This window comes from Sitophilus oryzae, unplaced genomic scaffold (assembly GCF_002938485.1).
Source record: "Sitophilus oryzae breed Bouriz unplaced genomic scaffold, Soryzae_2.0 scaffold_1869_pilon_pilon, whole genome shotgun sequence".
Classification (NCBI taxonomy): domain Eukaryota; kingdom Metazoa; phylum Arthropoda; class Insecta; order Coleoptera; family Curculionidae; genus Sitophilus; species Sitophilus oryzae.
Window position 1 is genome coordinate 1,039,560 of NW_022146578.1, and position 25,235 is coordinate 1,064,794.

The 25,235-nt window shown below is 30.8% G+C and overlaps 2 protein-coding genes across 3 annotated transcripts in view; one reads left to right on the forward strand and one right to left on the reverse strand.

Annotated features, from left to right (window-relative positions):
- Positions 1 to 13,052, forward strand: LOC115883286 (peroxisome biogenesis factor 1). Of its 2 annotated transcripts, none has more exons than XM_030901616.1 (14): positions 1 to 211; positions 302 to 632; positions 695 to 784; positions 839 to 1,684; positions 1,747 to 2,005; positions 4,336 to 4,498; positions 4,555 to 4,702; positions 5,536 to 5,720; positions 7,973 to 8,172; positions 8,249 to 8,308; positions 9,141 to 9,327; positions 10,012 to 10,173; positions 12,664 to 12,773; positions 12,828 to 13,052. In XM_030901616.1, the coding sequence occupies exons 1-14, from the start codon at positions 122 to 124 to the stop codon at positions 12,892 to 12,894; spliced, it is 2,898 nt and encodes a 965-aa protein (XP_030757476.1). In that variant the 5' UTR covers positions 1 to 121; the 3' UTR covers positions 12,895 to 13,052. The 2 variants fall into 2 exon arrangements, with proteins under 2 accessions (XP_030757476.1, XP_030757477.1); XM_030901617.1 differs by having other exon boundaries at positions 30 to 211; positions 291 to 632.
- LOC115883288 (nose resistant to fluoxetine protein 6-like) overlaps positions 12,998 to 25,235 on the reverse strand; it is a 15,716-nt gene continuing 3,478 nt past the window's right edge. The window contains exons 3-13 of the mRNA XM_030901618.1: positions 23,406 to 23,641; positions 22,901 to 22,977; positions 21,446 to 21,636; positions 20,129 to 20,289; positions 18,861 to 19,029; positions 18,607 to 18,797; positions 18,413 to 18,551; positions 16,507 to 16,693; positions 14,663 to 14,805; positions 13,164 to 13,289; positions 12,998 to 13,104 (exon numbers count right to left, since the gene is read on the reverse strand). Coding sequence (XP_030757478.1) covers positions 13,066 to 13,104; positions 13,164 to 13,289; positions 14,663 to 14,805; positions 16,507 to 16,693; positions 18,413 to 18,551; positions 18,607 to 18,797; positions 18,861 to 19,029; positions 20,129 to 20,289; positions 21,446 to 21,636; positions 22,901 to 22,977; positions 23,406 to 23,641 — 1,659 coding nt within the window. The 3' untranslated portion in view covers positions 12,998 to 13,065. The remainder of the gene's footprint in view (positions 13,105 to 13,163; positions 13,290 to 14,662; positions 14,806 to 16,506; positions 16,694 to 18,412; positions 18,552 to 18,606; positions 18,798 to 18,860; positions 19,030 to 20,128; positions 20,290 to 21,445; positions 21,637 to 22,900; positions 22,978 to 23,405; positions 23,642 to 25,235) is intronic.

Consider the following 25,235-nt stretch of genomic DNA (forward strand, 5'->3'; position numbering starts at 1 on the left):
ATCTGTCAAGATAATCATAACCTATATGTTTTTGTTTTTGTGAGATTTTTACGATTGCATTGAAAAGAAAAAAAATAATTGTTATAAATGTAAATATCAAATTATATAGTAGATACTTATTATGTATGAAAACGTTTTGCGCGTTAAGTATGTCAATTTTAAGAATGGTTTTTTGTATTTGTCTCCCAAACATTCATACTTAAAAACGGGGGTAAGTACTTTTTTAGTAAACCGTTTTATATAAAATTACATAGCAAGAGGAAGAGTAGTGATTAGGAGATAGAAGTTAGTCAATTTTTAGGTTTGTATAAAATTAATTTATAAAGAAAAGAGATATTACTTTTCTGCTACTATTCTAAATATTGTTGATGATGACTGTGTTGGTATAAATTCTTTATATGCAAAGGCTCTTGGAATTAACGAAAATGACTTTGTAAATATTCTACAAATTGAGCAACTCCCGATAGTAAGGAGTGTTAATATACAGCCATTGACAATTAGTGATTATGAAGTATTGGAATTGTTAGCAGAAAATGTTCAGTCACATTTGTTGGATCAAATTCGAGTTATAAACGCTGGACAAGAAATAGTAATTTGGATTGGAAGTAATATTTCAATTACTGTTTTTATTAGTAAGATTGCATTATAATATGGAAATGTGGATGTATTTTATAATAACTATTCAATCTTTTAGATGAAGTACAACCATTAAATCCTGGTTTGTTAGATTTCTTAACTGAAGTTGTTATTAAAACTCCAACAGGTTTAATCAAGAAAAACTCTAGTAAAAATAATTCAAAAGTATTAGAACCTATTAACTAATGTTATAATTTTTTAGAATCAAAAGAAAATTTTAAAGATGAAATGAAATTTTTAGAACATTTTAAAGAACATTTAAAAAATAAAAGAGTTGAATTTACAATTCCTAAAGAATTAATAAATATATTTGATGTAGATCTTGTCTATCGACTAGTGCCATTATCTGAGCTACCAATATTGGAGAGTAAATTAACCATATGTCAACCTTTTAAAGTTTATGTTTTAAAAAATGGCCCTCTTCAAGAATTATTTCATAGTGATACCAATAGACGATTCTATACCATGTATTTATTACAAAATTCTTACAATTCTAAAGAAATATCAATAGAACTGTGTTTTCTAGACGATTTAGTTAATGATGAGTCTTTAAATCTGTTAAATAATTGTTTCAGTAATGTATATGTAGACATTTCTATAATTAATTTTTTTCACTGTGAATTGGGTACGAGAATAATTTTGAAACAGTTAAAGAACCCTTTTGAGGTTTCTGAGATAGAAGTACACCACGGAAAAAATATAGAATCAAAAGATGTATTACAGGAACTGAAATTATTCTTAGCTTTAAGTGATTCCGAACCACAAGTTTTAAATGCAAATTTCCCTATAAATATTGGGAAGAACATTTGCTGCTGTTTAAAATTTCCACCTAATTTTAATTCATCTTGTGTACTTGATGGAAATAATTTAAGAAATTGTTCTTATTCCTTTTGTTTTGAAGATATAAAACCTTTAGAAAATGTTCTAAAAGATACAGAAGAGCAAAACTTCTTCCAAAGTTTGGCATGTGTCGAAATAGTTTTTAAAAATATTTTAGCATGTATCTGGAAAAATGACTCGTTTCAATCTGAAAATGTACTTATTTGTGGTAAATATAAAATATTCAGTTTTAAAAATGCATTTTGTATGTTTTAAAAATAACATCTTTAGGAAAAACTGGAATGGGAAAAAGTTCTATTTTAAAACATACTATTAGGATTCTAAATAAATATCCATATTTTGTATATACGCAGATTGTACAGTGTAAAGCAATTAAAGGAAAAACAGTTGACTCGCTTCACAAAATTTTTACAGACATATTTTCTAAATTAATTTTGTGTCAGCCATCAATATTGATAGTAGATGATTTGCAAGTTCTTTGTGAAAACTGTGAAGGCGAAGACACACCTAATACTGTAAATTTTAACAGGTAAGAATAATTTTTGATAATCAATCAAAATTGTGAACAGAGCTGCAAGTTCACAAAAAACTTTCTTTTTTTGATTTTAATCATTTTAATGACATAAGTCATTTGATTTTAAGTCATTTTTCGAAAGCTTTATAAAAGACTTAAGTTAGATTTTTTTATGTATAAATGATTTTATCACAAAAAAATAATGATATATATAGATATCTAATATAAGGAAACCGGTAATTGGTAATATAAGAAAATTTATATTAATATTAACAATAGGCACTTAAATTATATTATATTAATTTAATTCTTTAAGAAAATGACTTGACTTGAAAGAAAATGATTTCAGTCAAGTCAAAGTCCAATTTCTCAAAGTCAGAGACTTGAGATTTAAATAATTTAAACTTTACGTTGAAATTGACTTGAAGATGGACTCATAGAAATAAGATGGACTTGAAATTGACTCATAGATAAATGAAACAAGTTTAGATTGGAAAGTGCCCATAAGGACAACGTAAACACTATTTGGTCGCGACCACAACGGTCGCGACCCAAAGCTTTTGATAATTTCGAATTGGTTCGGCTTTTTCCGGAATTATATCGCCAAATATTGTTTATTCAAATTTATTATTTTCTTTCAATTTTATAAATAAAATACAGTGTGTTGCATACAAGAAACTTTATTTTATATAAGGACATGTATGAAATACCTATGAAACATTGGAAACCGACGTTATGCCACGATCCACGATGGTTTTTGCAGTTCACAGCTAGGGGTCTTCATTTTCTTGACAACTTCTTGATTTCAAGACAAGATCAAGACAAGAAATTATCTTTGGTTTTCAAGACAACACAAGAAATTACTTCTCAAGATTTCTTGACAAGAAATCAAGAAAATCTTGAAATTTCTTGAAAATATAAAATAAAAAAGAAATACCTACTCATTTACTTAGGTATTTGTATATTATATGAATATCCATTAATTGATGGATAAAAAAATGATTAAGCAAAAAATATTTGTACGAAGCGGTACTTTGTCGGATGTCCAATGTCCAAAGTTGACATAAATACGTCTAAAGTCGGATGTCCAAAGTTGGCATACTGTGGGCCAAATTAAATTGGAACCTTTTTTAATGCCTAATAATTTTTTAATTTTTAAATGTTTTTTTATAATTTTTTGGATATGTTATGGCCTACGATATTAGAATAAAAAAAAACTTTGCAACGCTGGTCTACTTCAGTGGCATACAGACTTTTTGAATTAACGTAAAACTTTTAAAATAAAAAAAAAATACATTTTGATGTACGCCACTGAAGTAGAGTAGCTTTTATCATTTTGTTTTGACTGTTTTTATCTGTAGTAGTATTATCACCGTCACTACTGTCAGAGTCACTAATTAAACTTCTACTTCTACGTTCAGGTGTCTGAGGTGGTAGGTATTCTGAACCAGATTTAATTACAAATGGCTCAGATTTGCTGCTCAACGGACCATCAAATCACTCATTTTAATGTTAGATAATAATAATAACAATTAACAAAATTATGCAAATCTGATGATTTTGGCTACTGTAGTATAATGAGCCCAAAGTTTTTGATTTTTTTGTAAATTAGATGCCTGACCCTCGATTTTACGCATAAAGCATAAACATCACATTAACCAATCTCACCGCGACTTTTAAACAAGGGGGTTCCCCTTTAATAAACGAATTTTAAACGGGGGTTCCCGTTTTGTCAAGATATCAAGAAATTTAAAGATTTCTTGAACCAAGACAAGAAATCAACTCTCAAGAAATGGTCAAGACAAGATTTTTTTTTATTCTTGAAAATATTTCAAGACAAGACAAGAAATTGCTTGTCAAGACAAGATTTCTTGTCTTGCCGATCCCTATTTACAGCACAGTTTTTAATGCGACTTTTTCACAATTATCACGAGTTTGAGTAAATAAAACTTAAATTAAATTCACAAGATAGCAATAATTACTTTGAAAATGGACGCTTTAAACACTTTTCGGAATTTTTTCAATGATAGCGGTTTAGATTTTGAAAGATTTTATACTTTTTGAAGATTCTGACTTTGACAAGAAATATGGACAAGAGAAAATTATTTGTTTTTGTTTGCGGTTGTTCTTAGCAACCGCTATAGCAGCGCCAGATCGCGTACAACGGTCGCGACCCAAAACAATTTCGAGACCCAAAATTTTAACGGGCATTTAAATTTATTTCCTTTATCTATGGATGATTTAAATCATTTTGATTTTATAAATGACTTATGACTTCGGATTTAAGTCGTTTTGAAACTGACTTCTTGCAGCTCTGATTGTGAGTCTAATCCTTTATATTTCAGGGTTAGTGAAATGCTTCAAAGTTTGCTAAACTCTATTTCAAAAGAAAATGGCATATCTATTGTAGCAAGTACTGACTCAGTTGCAAAACTTAACAGACACATCTATAAATCTAGAGGGAATCATTTGTTTAAGAATATTGTTTCTATTGATAATTTAACAAAGGTATATAAATACTTGTTTGTTTATAAAATTTATATTTTGAGATATAACATTTCCAGGCTGATAGAGTGGCATTACTGAAGTATTTTTTTGAAAAGTCACCGACCAAAGATTTAGATTATAGTAGTTTAGCAAACAAGAGTGATGGATTTGTGATACAAGATATTAAAGATTTTTATGAAAAGGCTTTATTTGAATCCTTTAAAGGTAATCTTATAGATATATCTTATAACCTTAGGATCACAGTCAAGTGCAATTTCTGAAAGTCTATCTTAAAAATAGAAGATCATTTTTATATTAATGTAAAATAGATGTTAATTTCAGTTATAAGTGAAAAAAAAACAGATTTACCTATTAGCTATTAATTAAAAATATTCATGTCTTTCAAGACCACATGGCATTAAGAGTCTGTTACACTGTACTGTTTGGGTTGCTCTCAGGGGTCAGGTAAAGCGGGTGTATGGCCGAAAGAAATATATATTATATTTCAGAAATCTGCCTATGGCTTAGCCCGATCCTGTTGTGTTAAGCCACACCCAAAATTCCAAACACACGTGCTTTGATTAAGGTTTGCAGAGCTTCAGCATTTACCATAAAATAGCGAGTAATTTGTTACAAAACCATATAATTTATATATCACTGTAATCACAAAACTTTAATCTATTTCCGTATTGTAACGGAATTTTAAATTATGTCTTTATTTTCGAGAAAATTTAGTCTAAACATAAGGAATATTTTGTTGGTGTTTGACCATCAAAATCTTAAAAATAAAGAAGTTGTCAACAAATGTGCTACAATACGGATATAGTCTAATCCTTTATCTTTAATTTCCTTCTTCATTTGTGTAAAAATACCTAGCCAGTTTTACATAAAACGTTAAGTGCTGAACGCTAATTTTGCTATTTTTTCAGACTAGTGAAATGGACTCTTAAATTTATCTGGCTGTATTTTATTTGTTTACGTTTATTTGTTTTTCTTTTACTGTTTTTCTTTTACTGTTATTTTTTGTTACACTAGCCAGACATTTATTTTTGCTTTAGAATTCCCCATTGAAGAGAAACCATTAATTGAACAAAATCATTGTGATATTGCCTTAAAGAAAACTTGTTCCTTATCGTTGCAAAATGTTAAGTTTCATTCTGCTGGGGATAAGAGCTTTGAGGACATCGGCGGCCTTTCTGAAGTAAAGAATATTCTAACACAAAGTTTTTTGTGGCCTGTCAAGGTATCTAGAAATATAATGTTTCAATTATTGAATAAAAAGACTAAGGAAGGGGTCATATACCGTATGATCAAAAAAAAACGGCGTCAGCGATGAAGATCGTTGTCATTTTATATGTAAATTTATACGGGAAATGTCATCGATCGTCATTCTCTAGCCAACTAGACGCCGTTTTTTTTCGATCATACGGTAGTATTATTAGTTATATTATATTAATTCGTTAAAGACGTAGCTTCCGTCTTTTTAACACTACAATTTTACACTTTTTTTGTCAGTTTTGACTGATTTTTTTCTGGATAGCTTTTGATATATTTGAATCAGTTTGGAGTAGTTTTCTATGCTTATTTTAAAATATTTATCGTTTATTTTATAAATTGGCTTTATATGCAAAATGTATACAGGGTGTTCCAGGCTGAGCGTGTATTAGAAGTTTCTAGAGAACTAACTACAAGATCTAATTCGGAGATTTTTTGCACATTATTGTTTCACAATGAGATATATCAAATATAAAAATATTTTCAATATGGCGGCATTTCCGGAAATACCGGAAGTTGATAGCAACTTTCTTATTTTAAATGGATACCCCCATTTTTTATTATATATATAAATTCTCTGTAAAATTTTATGAATTTTGATTAACCGGTTAGGAAAAAAATATTTAAAATTCTTGGAGAAAAAAAACTGTCTGTCAAAAAAATTTGTATAGTCTAAACGTCAAATTTAGTGATTACCACAGCCACTGTGACATAAAGAAAGGACATGTGGCTATCTATGTATTTCTAAAATTAAATTGTTTGAATGTCACATAAAAGTATTTTGGCCGTAGCTGTAATTGAAAGATTAAAAAATTATCATAAATAGTTTTTTTCTAATAGAAACCCATTTTTTTTATTTCACTAGAGAAAAGGTTTTTCAATTCGTTATCTATTGATTATACATGTTCCTATAGCTAAAATAAATTGTTTTTAAGTTATTTAAGAGTTAGTTTTAAAGTGTAAATTTTTCTTGATTTTATCTAGCCTCCTTCGACATTAAGTGTCAAACCATCAGATAGTTTATTTCCTTCTGTCAAAAAAGTAATTATTTGAATTTCGTATATTATAAATACTCTCCAAAAAAGTTCTATGGGTATTTCGCCACTGTAAGAAAATCTACAAAATAAAATAGTTATTTTTTCTAAACACTGCTGCGTTAATTCAACGGAGATTAATTGGTCTCCGTTTATACAATTACAATTAGTAAACCATTGCTGACAATCGTCAGTGGTAGAATTAGAGAAATAAAAAAAATAAAAAAAAATTAAATAAAAAATAAAGAATAAAAAAAATAAAAAAAAATAAAATAAAATTTTAAGTAAAGAATTTAAATATATGTATAATAAAAAATGGATGTACCCATTTAAAATAAGAATGTTGCTATCCACTTCCGGTATTTCCGGAAGTGCAGCCATATTTAAAATATTTTTAATCGATAGATCTCATTGTGAAACAATGATGTGCAAAGAATCTCCGGTTTAGATATTGTAGTTCTCTTAAACTTCTTATGCACGCTCAACCTGGGACACCCTGTATACCCGGAAAGGCATTTTGACAAAACTCGAATTTACTTGAGTTGTAGTGAGGTTATTTTGAATCTTGGAACGAGGCTTCATAAATAATTCAGTTATTATACAGGGTGTAAATGAATACATGCTAAAAAAAATTTGGTGTTTCCTCGTTAAAAATAATGGAAAGTTTTTGTATAAAATTTTTCGATGTGCCATTTTACGATATACTTATTTAGTTATATAGGGTAACACAAAATTATATTATTATCGAAGAATTTCCAAAAAATCACTTATTTATTTGAAAATTGAAATTTCGTGTATGGATGGCATTAATAAACTCCATTTTTTGAAGTGGAATTTGTATTTGGGCATGTCATATATAGGGTGTTTACACAGCTACTTCACTTGCAATATTGCACTATAATGTTTAATCTGACGCCTAATTTTAAAATATTTTTTTAGGGTATAATGGATTAAATAACTAAGAATTTTTTTGTTTCTTCATATTTTTTCAACAAGTGTAAACAAACCAGCCAATTAGTTATTTACCTTATGTTATATGCTAACATGTTAAAAAACCTTACACCATTGACAAACTGGAATTCTAGTTAACCACATTGGCATCCCTTCATGCCGCTAATTTTGCTGAAACATCCTTTCCTTAGTCTATTCAATGAAAATGTGTCTACGATTATTACAGATTTTTTAGTATTCCAGTATATTTCAAAACGCCCCTATTAGATTGCAAACAGGTTTACTTTTATATGGTCCACCAGGCACTGGAAAAACTTTATTAGCAGGGGCTGCAGCTAAGCAATGTGGCTTGCGGCTGATATCAGTAAAAGGGCCGGAATTACTCAGCAAATACATTGGAGCAAGTGAACAAGCAGTTAGAGATGTTTTTGAAAAGTAAACAACTTTTCTTAGAATATCTGAATAAATCTGAGCGAAAATATATTTTTTACTATATTTCAATTATTTTTAGAGCTCAGAGTGCTAAACCTTGCATTTTATTTTTTGACGAGTTTGACAGTTTAGCACCTAGGTAAGTCTATGAAGCTTTTTTTGATTATATTTTTTTAAGGTCTATCCCAAAGGTCTATCCTAACAATATAATATACCTATAATTGAAGTGAGACTTCTTTACGCGCGTTTTTGACGCATTTTCATTGGAGGACACATTGTCATATTTATTTCAAACCAATAATCAACGAGAATATTCGTATAACTTAATAAAATTACTGTAAATCACTATAAATAATGAATTATTTGTAATTGAGCTGTAATTTCTGTATTATTAATTCGGTAAATGATGGAGATAAATAATTGTGATTGATTAAAATTTTATTTAAAAATGAAACTTTTGTTAACAACATTCTGAGAATTAGAATAATGAATTGAATAATGACAAGACAAGTGACATCTGTCTAAAAAAGTCAGCGATTTAGAGTGACAGTTTGGTTATGTGAAATTTAGAGCGAAAATTTGAATATGCAAAAGAAATACACATTCCTTAGTTTACTGGTTTCTTAACTATTAACATTAATTTAAAAATAAATCCCCAACATGATCAACGAACAAAACTTTTAAACAAAAACCTTTGAAAAAACGGACCACAGACCACACAAAACAAATTGTTGGTTAGTAGCAGTTAGTAGTAGTCAGAGATATAGATCTAGAGAATTACCGGTTTTTAATAAAAATTAAAAAACATATAAATTAAATAATAAAAAATTAATATGTTTTATATTAACTCTATTTTTTTTCGAAGTTTATAAAAAGCATTCATAAAAATATACATATTCTTCAAATTCTTCAACTTAATAGCTGTTAGTAAGAAGTAACATAATTTTTTATTTTTCTTAATTCATTTTTAGACGCGGTCACGATAATACAGGAGTTACAGATAGGGTGGTAAACCAACTTCTTACTCAACTTGATGGGGTAGAGTCGTTAACGGGAGTGTGCGTTTTAGCTGCCACGTCACGACCTGATTTACTAGATCCTGCTTTACTAAGACCAGGAAGATTGGACAGACAAATGATGTGTCCGATGCCTGATAAGGTAATATGGATAGAAATGTAAGCATATCGGATGAAGTCTACCGTTTTACTCAGAGCAAGTACTCCTTCACAATTGCTCATTAAATGCTCGCGCATTTCACGTGAAAGCAAAATCGTATTTTGAGAAAACACAAAGAATCACGAAAAAGGGGTTGAAACCAAAGTAAATAGTAATAACTAAAATAGCGACAAAATTTCATGATGCGCGCTAAGAATGAACGGAAGAAGCCGAGAGAAAACAATTAGTTGCACGAATCAGTTTTCATTGTTTTAGTCTCAACCTTTTTTTCGTGATTCTTTGTTTCTTTACTGGAACAACTAGATCTGGTACGAATATCTGAGTAGGATAGCAGGCTTTAACCGCTAGTAAATTTGGGAAATATATATTAAACAATATTCTATAAAATGCCTAGGTATTTCACAAAATATCTAGATAAAGTATAATATAATAACATTTAAATTTCATACATTGCCTGAAATCGTTAGTCATTTTATAGAATACCTAGGTTTTATATAGTATGCCTTAATTTTATACTTTACCGTTTAACATACATAGTTTATAGTCATACATACAATACCGTTAACATAGTATTTTCATAACAATTAAATCATCAGTGATAACGCATTTATATAATTTTAAGTGGGTCATTAGGTACAAATAGGGCTTCAATGATGTATTTTTTAGGACGAACGTCAGGATATCTTAAGGATCCTGTCTAGGAGACTTGAACTAGCACCAGATGCTGATTTAGCTCAGATAGCTATAAAGACGGAAGGTTACTCGGGAGCTGATTTGCAGTCGCTTTTATATACGGCCCATATATCATCTTTGAAAATTGTTAATAATGTAAGTATGAGGCGGTCTCTCTACATATTCCTGCCCAGAGACACAGTGTTATGTTTAAATGTTTAATTATCGTTAATCGACCGAGAAATACAAAGAAGTGCATCTCATATCATATCGTATTATGAAAAATAAAATCATTAAGGGATTCAATGCGAAGAATCTTAGAGGAATTTGACCACTCTGTAGGAATTTAGATTTTAATATTTATAGTGTTCAGAGCTGACATGATCAAACAATTTTTTTTATCGGACGGTATCAATTTTTTATATTGTAATTTTGGCACGTATAACATGCGCGTCTCTTATTATTTAAGAGACACTCTTATATATTTATACTTAATTAAATTTGGCAATACAAATAACTTCACCGTACAGGATTTTTACAATGATATAAATTTATTTAAACAAATAAAATATTTTATTATTCTGCTACATATATGTATAACAGATTCCAATTTTGCGTCTTGAAATTTATTTGACATTCCCTATACAAAATACAGGGTGGTCCGAACTGTATTCCGGAAACTTCGGCAGCATATTCTGCAGATAAAAATAAGTAAAAATGTCCATATAGATATATGTCCAAAAACGCTTAGTTTCGGAGATACAGGGTGTAGAAGTTTCATTTTTATTTCGATTTTTTTCAAATAATTTCTGAAGTAACGTCAATATTTGGATTAAAATTGGTGTCTGGGAGTTTTTTGACGTGAGAAAATTGATTTTGATGTCAATATGACTCCTACTAGTAGAGGGCGCCACCTACATATTTTTTAACTGGTATGAAGAGTAATAACTTTTCGTCCGTACCTGTATAAAACTACTGAGTAAGAAAATATACATTTGCGACGCCTTTTACGTAAAAAAGGTCTCTTGGTAAAAATCGCTACGAGTAATGGTTTTCGAGATATTTGGAATCGAATTTATCAATACCTCTCATTACTGACATAAATTAAACATGTTGACTAAATAGTTATTAGACTGAGATAAATTTGAAATGTTTTTGCACCAAATGTTCAACAAAAACTGTTTTATCATCATTTTTTGCAGAAAAAAAATAAAAATTTCCCAAATTTATTATTTCAGTGAAATAACTATCTACTAAACGTGTTTATTTTTCGTCAATAATGGTATGTATTGACTATTTCCATTCTAAATATCTTGAGAACGGTTGCTCGTAGCGATTTTAACAAAGATATATTATTTACGTTAAAAATCACAGAGATGTATATTTTTTCCGTCGGTAGTTTTATACAGGTACGGACAAAAAGTTATTACGCTTCAAAACAGTTAGAACAGATGTAGGTGGCGCCCTCTATCAGTAGGAGCCATATTGACATCAAAATCAAATTTCTCATGTCAAAAACCTCCCAGACACCAATTTTCATCTAAATATTGACGTTACTTCAGAAATTATTTGAAAAAAATCGAAATAAAAATGAAATTTCTACGCCCTGTATCTCCGAAACTAAGCATTTTAGGGCATACATTTATAGGAACTTTTTTACCTAGTTTTATCTGCAGAATTTGCTGCCGAAGTTTCCGGAATACAGTTCGGACCATCCTGTATATAGTATTTTTATATTTATCGTGAAACATTAAATTATAACAATTTTATATAATTGATTGCGATCATATGTGTTTCTGATTATAATATTAAATCAAATATACAAACCTGGTCATCATTGATGGTCGGGATTTTAATGTCAAAGATAATGATGAGAGTGAGCTTATGCATTTCTTCAATGGGCGGATTTTCCAATAAAAATGTAAAACTAAACAAGAAGACGTTTTGAATAGTCTTGAAGGATTAGGCGATTAATTGGTCAATAATTAATTAATAATTTAGCTACATTTCTATTACCTTGCTTAATATTTTGCATTATATTCCAATAAGTAACGTAATTCCACCCTTTACCTTTGTCTTACTCATTAAATACAGACCATCGAATGGACCACGGAAGTGTGATGTCAGGGCAGCCATTTTTGTTACGAATTAGTTCAAAGTTCCAAACAAAGCAAAATACTGTCACTGTCAATTGCTGTGACAAACTGTAAGCTTTTTGTATTTGTGTGTTTTTCTCAAAAATTAGAAGAGATCAAACAGGTAATTTTTAGTATTTTGTAGATATATTAAGTCATAAACTTTCTGCAAAGTAGAATTAGTTTACTACTTTATTCAAATAATGGATTAAAATTATTTTTTTTTAAAGTAAAGTTAGGTTAGAATTCTAAGATACAGAATGACCAGGTCTGTATATCACTTGTATTGACTGTCTTGACTAGAGAGATCATCCAACACTGTATCACAATTTGGGCTTGATTTTATTTTTACTCATTCGCTCTTTGATTAATATAATTAGTAGAGTGTCTAATTAATATTCCTTACTAATAAATGTATACATTATTTATATTTTATTTTTCGATTCTCGATACTGCTACTTCATCTCCTACTTAACTTATAACGGTTCAACTTTAATTGATATATTTTCAGGAAGAAATAATTGCAGATAAGTCGATAATATCTCAAAACATTTTGTTGGACGCTTTATCTAAAACTAGACCGTCTTTGATTAAAAGCGAAAGAGAGAAGTATAACAGAATGTACGTTTTAAATTTTATATATCTTTGAACTTTAAATGTTTTTTTTCCTTGCAGTTATGAAAGATTCCAAGGAGGTAGTACAGAGGAAGATATAAAAGGGTTAAAGGTTACTTTAGCGTAAATAATTTTTATAATTTATTTTTGTTTATAAATAAATATATCAGTTTTTAATACATACTTTAATATGACTCTTAGAGTTATCTAAATACATAATGAGATTTAATTTTGAGGATGATTATAAATAAATAATGTCATGAAATCAACTAACAACTATAACCATATAATGTTTTTTCTAACTGTTTCCAACTTTAACTTGTTTTAAATGTTGATCCTGAAAAAAAAGCAATCAAAGATTTATTAATTTTGATTCAAGTTATGGCGACTACTTACGTTTGATTTCGATCTACCGCGTCCTGACAAATATTTATCTAATACAACTATAGGAGATTCGAAGGCGAGCACCCAGAAGATGGACAGTCCAAAAGTTAACATGAATAAAGGCCAAAACGAGTAGAGCTAGAAATAAATATAATAATTCAATTATTACTCATATTTTTCAATAATTTTTTTAATTTAGTTTTTAGTTTTTTTTTAGTTTTTGTCTCTAGGAATATTTTTCAAAATGTCTGCGGTATGTAATTAGTATTAAAGAAAAAAATACGTTAATTTATTGTTCAACATTTTTTTTGTACACGGGCAACTAAGGTGTTGAGGTGTTATTAATTTTAAGCTGTTTTATTTATTCAGAATTTTTATTTTATATTAATAAAACATTTTTACTTTTAGTTTGGTTAAATTTTTGAAAAACATTAATGTAATATCGGTAACATAATATATTTTTGTAGATAGATTTTAAGTATTTTATGGTGGCAGTATTTTTGTCTGTTCTTTGAAAAGCAATACCGGTTGCGTCTCAAAAGTGGTTCACCCCTACAACTTTTTATTTTTTCAGATTAAAAAAAACGAGATTTGGTATGTTAGTATACGACCTAAATTAAGATTGATTGGTATATTCAATTGTTTTTCGTCACTTCCTGTTTCACCGGAAATTACTATAACATTTGATTAATATAATCAATAAATTGTCCTCTCGGTATATTTTTACTTTATTTGATAGAAAATGACACTCTGGCATTTTCGCTTAAAAAAAATCGTATTTTAAATTTCAGTCTATAGTACCATGGCTTGTTAGAAACACTTTCTTAATCAAGGACCCTTGGAAAAATAGATTTGATCGTCTAATGTTTTTCGTGTCTTGTCCTGGTCGGTTAAAAGATGCCTAAATTGTAATTTTAATCATATCTTAATTTTTTCAAATGAAACTGGATTTTGCATTAGCATATTTGGAAAAAGCATTTTTTATGAATAATTTGGTACCATACACTTGATATTTCGAGTCAAATTGTCGTTATGAACTGTTACCGAATGAACATGTTACAATTTCAAATAAATCATATGCCAAAACGACAAAAGTTGACATATGGTATGTCATTCTATTCAGAGTGCCATTTTCTATGGAATAGATTAAAAATATACTGAGGGCGCCATTTATAAATCAAAAGTTGTAGTCATTTTCGGTGAAACAGGAAGTGACCAAAAACAATTAAATACGTCAATCAATCCTAATTTATGTCATATACTAACATACCAAATCTCGTTTTTTTTTACCTGAACAAATAAAAAAGTTACAGGGGCGAGCCACTTTTGAGACGCATTCGGTGTACAATTAGTATTCTTTTAATTAACTGCCAATTAATTTGCAGCAATATATGCTTTCATAGTAAAAAGACAGAGTACTTATTACACTATAACATAAAAATTTTTGAAGTTTTTTTATTAGGTGGCCCTGCATGATTTCGTATAGTGCTGATAAAAGTGCCAAAACTTACCATATTAAATTCCGTAAAGTGAATAGGCGATCTGACATTTAGATTGACGATGTAAGCTATTCCTAAATGCAGCATATATATTGAATAAGTAAATCTACTAAGAATTTGGAGAATTGGTAGTGATAAGATACTGTTTATAATGCCTGAAACAAAAACAGTTATAAGTTCATTAACTAGAAGCAGAGTAATATGGTGTAATCTGTTTTTTCTTTATGGAGCTATATATAAGATCTATGATTTATTTGTTGTTTACTTCTTTGACCCTCTTTTGTATAATTATGGTTAATAACTTATTCTTGGTTTTTGGTCAGCTTTTAATAATACAATTTAATTAGAATCTAGGATAATTTTGGATAATGCAGATAGAAGGGGCTACTGAAGAAGATTTATACGGGAAGCTTAAACAAATCTTAATTTTTGAGCGTTTGCAGAAAGTGAAGCAAACGTGGACGGAATACCTCGTTGATGTATCGCTGGGTGGTTATGCTACCTTGAATGAATACTAAACGTCAGCTGTTGCCGTAATCAGTGGTACTTCATACCATAACACCTACAGTGCGCTGAACGGTGCCCTTCAATTGAAAATTGGATATTCCGTCTTTCAACACATTTTCACATTTCGTCGATTCACTGTTGAATACAACGATTTTCGTTCCATTCCATATTCCATTCTCCTTTCCAATAGTTGCCGCTGATGCTCTGGAGTCACCGGTAGAAAGATCTTATTTGACGAAAAAACGGTCCTCATTGATATGGCCCTTGGTGGAAAATACTGTTCGGAATATCTCAGAAATTTTGTTGGCGTAAAGATACGTATGTAATAACAAAAAATATGTTTAAAGTTTTTATAAAAATGCGATAAGTTATACTGGGTGTTGCGTTTTCAAAAAATGTCACAGTATATTTTTTAGCTTTATTCGCATCCGCAATTCATATTAGACTTTATTTTAGATGTCTAGTAGCAGTAGCTACTGTTTTTCAGAGCTATTTATAGTCTAATATAGTTTTGACATTGTTTGAGTCTTGAGTAGATCTGACACTGCATGACTTCGTACCCGTGTCGCTAGACAACATTGTGAATAAAACCCGACAAAAAAGAAATATTCGTATATCATTGTCTGGCCTAGAGATTGAGCCATCTCCGGTTGTAAGACAGTATTAGAAAGTTCTTTCACTCGATCTATACCATACTGGCAAGCAAAACCTTGGGTGGGTGTTTATATGTCTAGGACTAAATCGCTATGGCGATCTAGTAAGCCGGAGAGAGCAAAAATGCAAAGTTTTTTATTACATAACTATTTAAGTTTAACCAGCTAGATTTCATGTGCTTGGGAAAATATTTGCCCCTCTTTCTTTTTATTTTACTGAGCGCATTGACCGTACTATTCACACACACGCAAATCGGCACCCAAGGTCAGAAATGCCGACTCTAGTATATCGGATTTGCAGATCTGTTCTAAATAAAAATAATTTGACGTCATCGTCATCTGTCGTCTGTCAGACTCGTATGTTTTGTTTTGCTGTTTATAATCTACATTAACCAACATATATCCAGTTTGATTTTACTTTGCATTCGAGATGATTAGGCAAGTATAAGAAGATTTCAAAAACCACAGTTGATATGGTCGTGTTATAGTCAAATTTACAAATAAAAAGCTTGATTTTCATGCATCCGTTGTCCGACGATACGTTGATACGATATTAATTTCATTGGCTGTATTTAAAGGCTTCGATTGGTTAACCGTTTCTAACCAACCGAAGTCTTTAAATTCAACCAATAAAATTAATATCGTATCATCGTATCGTCGGACAACGGATGATTGAAAATCAAGCTTAAAACGTACCTCCATATCCGTTGCTGCAAGCGATGACTATCCATCCCAAACATACAGCCCAAGTCGGTCTTACAAATGTGTTATAAAGAGAATTGGCGACGACATCGTAGTCAAGATTATTCAACTGATCTACTCCACCAAATACACAAACCGGCATAACTGTAAGGACTATAACCCAGATACTGTATATGATGATCTAAAATGCATAAAAGACAAGTGTAATGAGTTGCATGATTATGGAGATATTTAAATTAAGTTAATTTATTGGTAAAAAAAACTTAAAATATATATATTTTTTTTCTTGGCAATGAAGGTATGTTTTCTGTTGAAATGCATAACAATTAACAACAGTTGTTTTATTCAATACACAGTTGGATATTTCAGCATATTTTCGAGAGAGCACTTGTCACCTGTTATGCTTATTCTAATAGAAAGCTAGATTTTATTCACATCTACTTCACCGTTTACGTGTAGCAAAGCGTGTAGTCAGAGATACAAGAATGTCTCTAGATGGTAGTGAATAAACATAGTATGCGATTTCTCATTCCAGAGCACACCGCTATAAAATTAGATATTTTTATAGTTATAGATGGTATAAAACGCATTGGCCTATTAATGTTGTACATACATACATATTGCCATTACTTGCTGACGAGTATTTGACACGCATCAGAAGATGGTTACGCAAGGCGTTTTCTTTCATGAGCGTTTCTGAACGATGTTATCTCTCTTCCACACTCCGGACATTCAAAAATCTCATTGCTTTGTTCTCTCTTTACTTTTTGTTTGTCGCTGTTAACTGAGTTTGTTGATTCTTGCGCGAATTGCGTTCTATCGTGCGCTGCTTCTTCCAACTCATTCTGCATGTTTATCCCCTTTAAGTTTTTGTGGAAAATATCCTTGTACTTTTTGAGTTGCCCCCACCCGGTTTTTTCTTACCGTCTACAAGCTCACCGTAAAGCAGAGATTTTTGTAGGCGGTTTTCTTGCATTCTGCATCAGTCTATCTTAAGCGGGATTTTGTAATCATGACGTCAACGCTCTCGCAGGTAGCTTTTTCAAGGACCGATACGTTTGAGAAGTGGTGGAATCATTTCATTCTTAAGACTTGTCTAAGGTGTCTCTGTTGCAACTTGTTTAATGCGTTTATGTGTCGGCGGTACGGCACCCAGGTTTCGCTACCATATAACATGGTGGGGATTATTATTGCTCAGTACACTGCAAGTTTCGTTTTTGTGCTCAAGTTATGATTGTAGAAAACCCTGTTTTTTAATTTCCAGAATGCTCTTAAGGCGCTGCTAATTCTGTGCTGAATTTGATAGTCGATATTGGCCTTTTCCGAAATCAAATTGCCGAGGTAATTGAATTCCGCTACATATTGCAATAGTTCTCCGATTTTTAAAGCATTGTGATCTTCCGGGGGAGTACACACGATTTTTTTAGCTTAAAGCCCAAAGCCTCGTATGCCCAGGTATATGTGTTCCAACATTTCTTGTAATTGTTGTATCGTGTTTGCAACTAGAGCGCAGTCGTCAGCGTATTGAAGTTCTGTGATGAATTTTGTACGTGTTTTTGGCCTGAGTCTTTTTATGTTGAACAGGCCGCCGCCTCGTCGTATCTGTATCTAATACCCAATCCTCTTTCCTGCAGTTTGCTGTCCACTATAATGGAGAGCGCTGCCATGAATATGTGGAATAGGAGAGGCACTATAAGGCACGTCCCTGGTATTAATGTTGTAATGCCTTGTGTTACAGAAATTTTGTAACAAGTGATGAACGACAAAAAAGATACTGTGTTGCATTTGATTTATTTCATTATTTATTTATGAAAAAAAAATAAACCACTGTCGCAGTCTTAATAAATATTTTTTTCTAAGTTAATATGAAATAAAAATAAATAATAACGATTATACTTACTCTTGGAGTTTTATTAAAATCAATTTCTTTATAAATTTTGACTTTTGATATGTAGTATCCTACTATTGCACCAATTAGATATGGAGCTGCTCTGGTATATGTCTGCATGTAGTATTTGGTATTGTAGTCCACCAAGTTTCTAAAAGATATTGATAGAGGATCAAGTAGAAATAATATTACTTTTTAATTAATACCTTAAATTGGAGAGCAAAGCAGGTAGCTGGTAATGTCTAGTTATAAAGAAAGAAGCGGCCATCGAAGCCAGTGAAGTTATGCATACTAAATGAATCCCAATTAGGGGCAACTTGTAGAGGAAATATAGCATTATAGGGGATACTAGGTAAAGTTGCCAGTCGACATTTAAATACCATGTTTGTTGATTACACTAGATTATGAAATATTATTAAAATGTAACGTCTATTATATATATTATATTATTTATTCTTACCAATTCATAAGGCACAAAATAATTTTGAATATACAATAAACTTTTCCACCAGTTTTTTCTGCATAGGTGTCCTAAAGATGCGTCTAGTTCTGGGTACAAAGGTCCAGAACCAAGATATTTTACCAGAAAAGCAAAAAATAGAATTACAGGTATAAAAGGTACAGTGAGCCTGAAATTGGAAAATCTAACGTAATATAAATACTAAAAGCTGGCAAAGATTAGTTTTGGGTCGAGCATTCATAGCAGATTCGTCGACCCAATCAGTACTTAAAATTCTAGGGAAGAATGTACATCATGCGTTCAGCTTCACGATTTAATTACGCCTCGTGATACTTTATTTGTTTATTTATTAACGAGTCGTTGTTATTTTCCCTATTGCTTGTAAATTTTTAAGTGCAAGTTAGAAACAATAGCACCTTAGCACTTTTGGTAAAAATAAGTGGAATTGAGTTGGTGTTCGACAGTGGTCGCGCTATTAGAACTCAAAAATCCATATCTCGAAATCCATTAAAAATAATTGATTGTATTTTTTTTTCAAAATCTTTCGTAATATTTCTGCTATATTTTCTTTGCAGACAGTATGTGAAAATCTTTACAAATAAAAAAGTTACACGATTGCTGAAAATTGCTATGCACTAAAAGTAAATGGACAGTTTTTTTTTAATTTTTGAATGAAAAAAACAAGCCTATCGATTTTTTCTTATTTAAAGATCTTGTAAAAGATCCGAACTTCGAAATAAAATAAAAGTTTCAATATCTAAAGTGGTTCTTGAGTTATCGCGTGTTATGTGTTAAAAAGTTGCGTTTTTAAATTATCGCGATTACTGACGTTTTCTCGTTATAAAAAATATGGACACCCTAACGAGATCTCTATAATTTCATTTCAGATGCTCAAAAATATCTAAGTAATGATTTTATCTAGTTATCTTTTCGAAAAAAAAATAAAAATAAGTGGTTTGCAATCGTGATTTTACTTTACTTAATAGGGACAGGAGTACCGGAGAAATGTGACAACGCCGCAACAGCACATCGTCGCATTTCTCTCACTCCGACTTAATAAGATCCCTATGCGATTTACTTCCACACATATAAATACCGACCCAAAATTATGAGTTGCCAGCATGGTATAAGCAAAACAATATTCTTGTCATTAGTGATGATATTTAGTTCATTTTTTTTATTTATTTGATATAGTACTGGGATGTTACTGATTTTCGACTTTTCATCATTTTAAAAATTATGAAACATTAATATTTGTTGTAACTTACCTGATATAGCGGTGGACATAGAAATAAATTATATTAAATTTAGTTCCAGATTTCATAGCTTTCATGAAAACAAATACTAGTAGAAAACCCGACAGGAAGAAGAACGAATCGACTGACAGAGTTCCGTTAACATAAAATAGACTTCTCGTTCCTTGTACAAACTAAAAAGAAAGAACTAAAATTAATTAGAATTTGTCGGGTTGAGTTGTATGTGGAGACATAATTGTCAATCTCAAGTTATTTTCTATATATTTTTACATTATCTGGACTTTGGCATAATTTGTTATTCTATAGGCTTTGTGTAGTTGATTTCAAAAAATTCCGACCGCGGCGCTGTATACGGCAGAAATCAGAAATTTTCGCTATGTATTTCACACCGTCCGCGTCCCGGTTACAGTTCATGTTAATCGCATTAAAATTGAAAATTCGAAATTTTTTGAAAAAAATTTTGGATTTTTTTTTACTTTTTAGTTAAAAAACATAATTTATTATCAAGAAATTATGTGGCAACATAAGTAGTAGATTAAATTTACAAGAAAGAAAAGTCTAGTGGTTGGTTCTCAAAATTTTAGCAAAAAATATTTTTTTTGGAAATTTTCAAAGTAAAATAACTCTAAGTTACAACTAAGTTATTTTATACTTATTTAAAAAACGATAAAGAGAAAATATGTTTTTATTATCGAGATCTACCACCCCTTAAAATACGTGCACTTATTTCTGGGACACCCTATATTATGAGAGAATAAAATATAATTTGGCAATATTAATGGTATAATTTTTTTTAATCCAATAGTGATTAAAATGTTTTATGAACATCTTCCAAAATTATAATTATGTACCTTTAAAAAATTTCGTTATAGCCGAAATAGCCCCAGTTATGACCCCACTAGTAAAACCGGTGATTAAAACTATGCTCGCTACCGTAGTTGAACTGATCGAAAAAGTTTTTTTAGCTGGAATAATACATTATATTGACTTTTTTATTTTTATTTTTAGAATTTTCACAAATGATACTTCCAACACCTTTAGAATAAGTATATAATAAATTTTCGTATAATCGCAATTTAAACCCATGTATTTGTATATATCTACTAGTTGTTTACTAGATGTTCTACTCCGATGGTGTTTCTCCGATGGTGCTTCTTGATGGAAACCGATATATGCAGTAATGTCAGCTCTTTTTGAGTTGACATTTGCTGCATGCGTCGGTTAACAGCATGATTTTTGTCCTAGCATGTTACATATCTTTATCCATTTTAATTTTGGGTTTAGAGTTTATTTATAAGTCTTATATAAAAACTAAAAAGAATATATTACCTCGTACAAGTCGTATACGTTATCTAGTGCAGATGAAGCAGTAAGTGACATCATATGTCCAAGAACAACCCACATTATGCTGAGAAACCTTATGCCGTTTAAACAAGACAAATCGGTTTTTTCTGTTGCGTGGAACAACTTTTTACCATTCGTATATACAGAGAATGAGGCCAGAATTGGATGTGGTTTAGCTAGAATGCAATAGTCTTTCTGTATTCTCATAATATATATTATAAGGAGTTGGACAGAGTAGGAATAGAAGTACCATTTAATTTTGCTTTACTCTATATCGCTGAAGGTTTTCATAGAGATCATGACAGTTTTAGTGGAGATTTAACTACAGAGTAGGAATAGAAATACCATTTTATTTTTCTTTACCATCTCTATCTATTGTGTAGAAGAAATAGTAAGGCAGCAAAGAACACATCGTTTGGTGGTCATCTTCATAGACAGCTAAGCGGCGCTAAAAGCACTCGGTTCCACGGAGGTCAACTCTAGATTAGTGTGGGAAGGTGTGCGTGTTCTAAATACTTTAGATGAACATTGTTACGTTGGCCTGGGTACTAGGGCACGAGGGTCACAAGGTTAATGAAAAGGCAGATGAAAGGGCCAAGCAAGGCTTATCAATGCTATTCATAGGCCCAGAACCCTTCTGCGGCGTTGCAAAAGCAGTCACGAGAATGGCCACGGAACGATAGGTGGCTAACAAGTCTCTAGAATGGTGGAGAAATTTACCAGGGCAGAGACAGGCGAGAAAGTTCATAATAGAACCAAAAATCACGGAAGTCCTGATAAGCAAGGGCAGTAAGACAGTCAAATCTGTAGTGTGTCTACTAACAGGGCATTGTAAGCTAAATAGGCATCTAAAGCTAATGGGGTTGACGGACCAAGCCATGTGTAGGTTCTGCCGTGAACTACTGAACTACATGGAGGGTTCAGTCTCCAAGTTGCTAAAGTTTGTGAAAAGGATAGGACTGGAGAATGTAACCTAATGGTCAGAAGAGGACCACAATAGATCTGAGAAGGTCGCAGTGGATCAGGCCCTCTAGCAATATAATCTAATCTCTGTCGCTGAAGTTTTTCATAGTGATAATGACAGTTTTCGTCGTAAATTTGGAGCTTAAATGCTATTTCTAAGCCTACTAGTGATGGTTTTCTGATTGAGCTACACTGTAGATTCCTTTGCAATTTAAAAGAAAAATGATGTTATTTCTTTGAGTACACAAGTGTTATTTCCAAAAGAGATCTGAATTTACATACGGCTCTAAGTCTCTTATTACTACCTTGGTTAAAATTGTATATTGATTAACATTTAATTTAATTATTACATTTATTAGGAATATATTTTATATCATCATCTATTCCATTTTGAAGCAAGATTTGCATGCAAGTTCGTCAATTAAAAGTGCATTAATATAATATATAGTTATTTAATATTTACAGATTTTTCCTTACCTTGTTTGTGAAATTGGCAATATGTATCATATAATGTGGATAATACCATTATAGCAATTATTGCTCCAAAGAACGCGCTGAAATTTATAAGTTGGTGTTATTTTAATGCTTATTAATGTACCATACGATAGAAAAAAAACGGCGTCAAAGACGGCTGAGGAATGACTATTTATGATGATTTTGGCGAGACCAAGCCCTAGGCGATATTTACTTGGTGCTGGACTTAAGAAAGCTGAAATTTATGTTTATATTGAGTAAAAATGATTTTTAAATGGCGTAGTTTAAAATTAAAAAAAAAATTGGAAATAGCTTTTTGTGTGTTATTCTATACTTTTTCAATCTTTCTATAATTAATGCTAATTTTTAACGAAGTTTTATGTCAATTTTTAGTAAATAACATCTAGGGCTTGACCTCGCCCAAATTATCATCGATTGTCATTCCCAGGCTGTCTTTGACGCTGTTTTTTCGATCATACGGTATTTTACTAAAACACTATTTTCTTACATTGTAATTATTCCACCTTGATCTAATTCCACTTTGTCTTCCTTTGATTGACACATGATGTCGAATGGAATTGATGTTAATCCGTCAAAGATATTTATTATTGCTTGTAGATTTTCTCCAGCACATTTGTTTGGAATACACACACCATAGGCAGGTAAAAATGATGCGACTGTCACATTGGAAAACTCTTTGCCTAGTCTTTTATGCTCAGCAATCAGACGATGCCGTTCCATAGCCTGGAAGAAAATTTAAAATCATGCATAAGCAAATATGATTCTTGTTTAAAAAAATTGAAATACTTAATATACAATGTGGCCCATTAGTGCGAGAAATCCAATATCGTCGTTGTTGCCGAAAATATTCAAAACAGTTTTATAATGATGTTGCATGATTTATAATGGTGCATATCCTAAAAATATTTTGTTATATACAGGGTGTTACAAAAATAATTTATGATAAAGTATAATTTTTAAGTTATAAAGTATTTTTTTTAAAGTGATATTTTTTAAATTGCGCCCCCATTTTTTTCTGCAGATAATTGAATTCAGCATAAAATTCTGCATGTAGTTCACTATTTTTATTTGAAGCACTATGCGGTGTTACCATTCTATTTGTTATTTACTAAAACTTGGGTTAAAAACACTTATATATAGTAATATGCTGTCGAAGTTTCCGGAATACAGTTCGGACCACCCTGTATATCGTTTAGATGCAGACTTAAATAATGATGATTTTTTGCATTTAAAGTTTTCCCAAATTTTTACCGACATCGACAGATAATTGCTGTATTATAATGCATAGGGGGTTTTAACGGTAAAATACAAGACAAAGATCATCTTATTACGTGGCTTTGATAAAAATTTACTGTTGGAAATGCCATATGTAATATAATATCGCAAATATCTGCCAAACCGTTAAAAAATTAGGAACACTGTAAATAAAAAATGTCCACTTTTTAATTCTGATCTAAAAGAAAAATAATATACAGAGTGTTGTATTTAAAAAAGTAATATAACATTTGAAATATTCTATGTTGGCGATACCATAAAAATACTCTGTATAAGAAAATGTAATATTTTTAGCCGGTTTTATTCTGTTATCCTTGGTGTTTAGGAAAATATAGCTAAGTATTAATTAAAATTAAATTCACTACAGTTTTTAACCACTTTTCGGATATAGTGTTTTTAACCCAAGTTTTAGTGAATATGTATTAAATGTGGCATATCACTATACTCAGGAGACCGAGTTCTTTCAAAACCTGAAATTAAAAATGCAGATCCGTATTTAAAAAAATTAAGTTGGCCTCCGTATCTCACAAATTAGCATCTAATTTGAAAATATAAAACTACTATCAGATAGCCCTAATAAAGTGGTTATGAGACTGTGCAATTAGTTTTTTGATTTTCTAAAAAGTAACGACAGGAAAAAATAAAATTGATTGTCAAAAAAATCCGTTCTTTCCAAAAACTCAGCAATCCTTTAAATTTTAAAAACTTTTTTGATGGAATCTTGGTGAACATCCCAAAGCGGGCAGCTTTGTTCCAATTTAACCATGTTCGTATCTATTACGGCTACCGAGATACCAATGCTCGTATCTCGAATTTGTAGCACCCTGTATACTCGTACATGTCATGCAATATGCCCTGTACGTTGTTTGAAAAAATTATCAGTATTTAAATATGTATCGGTATCTAGTAGGTACTGATTTCTTCTGAATATCCTGTTCTTGGGTATCTCCTATAACAACACTTGAGATAGACGCGAGAATTATTTATATCATTAAAAAAAATGAGATCATTTAAATGATATTATATGTCTAAATATTTCTTA

Bases quoted from the DNA above. Each gene is read 5' to 3' on its own strand.
- LOC115883286 (XM_030901616.1), top strand. From the start codon at position 122: ATGTATGAAAACGTTTTGCGCGTTAAGTATGTCAATTTTAAGAATGGT. The intron at 5,721-7,972 runs GTATCTAGAAAT...CAGATTTTTTAG, and splicing joins GTTTTTTGTGGCCTGTCAAG to TATTCCAGTATATTTCAAAA. The intron at 9,328-10,011 runs GTAATATGGATA...TGTATTTTTTAG, and splicing joins TGTGTCCGATGCCTGATAAG to GACGAACGTCAGGATATCTT.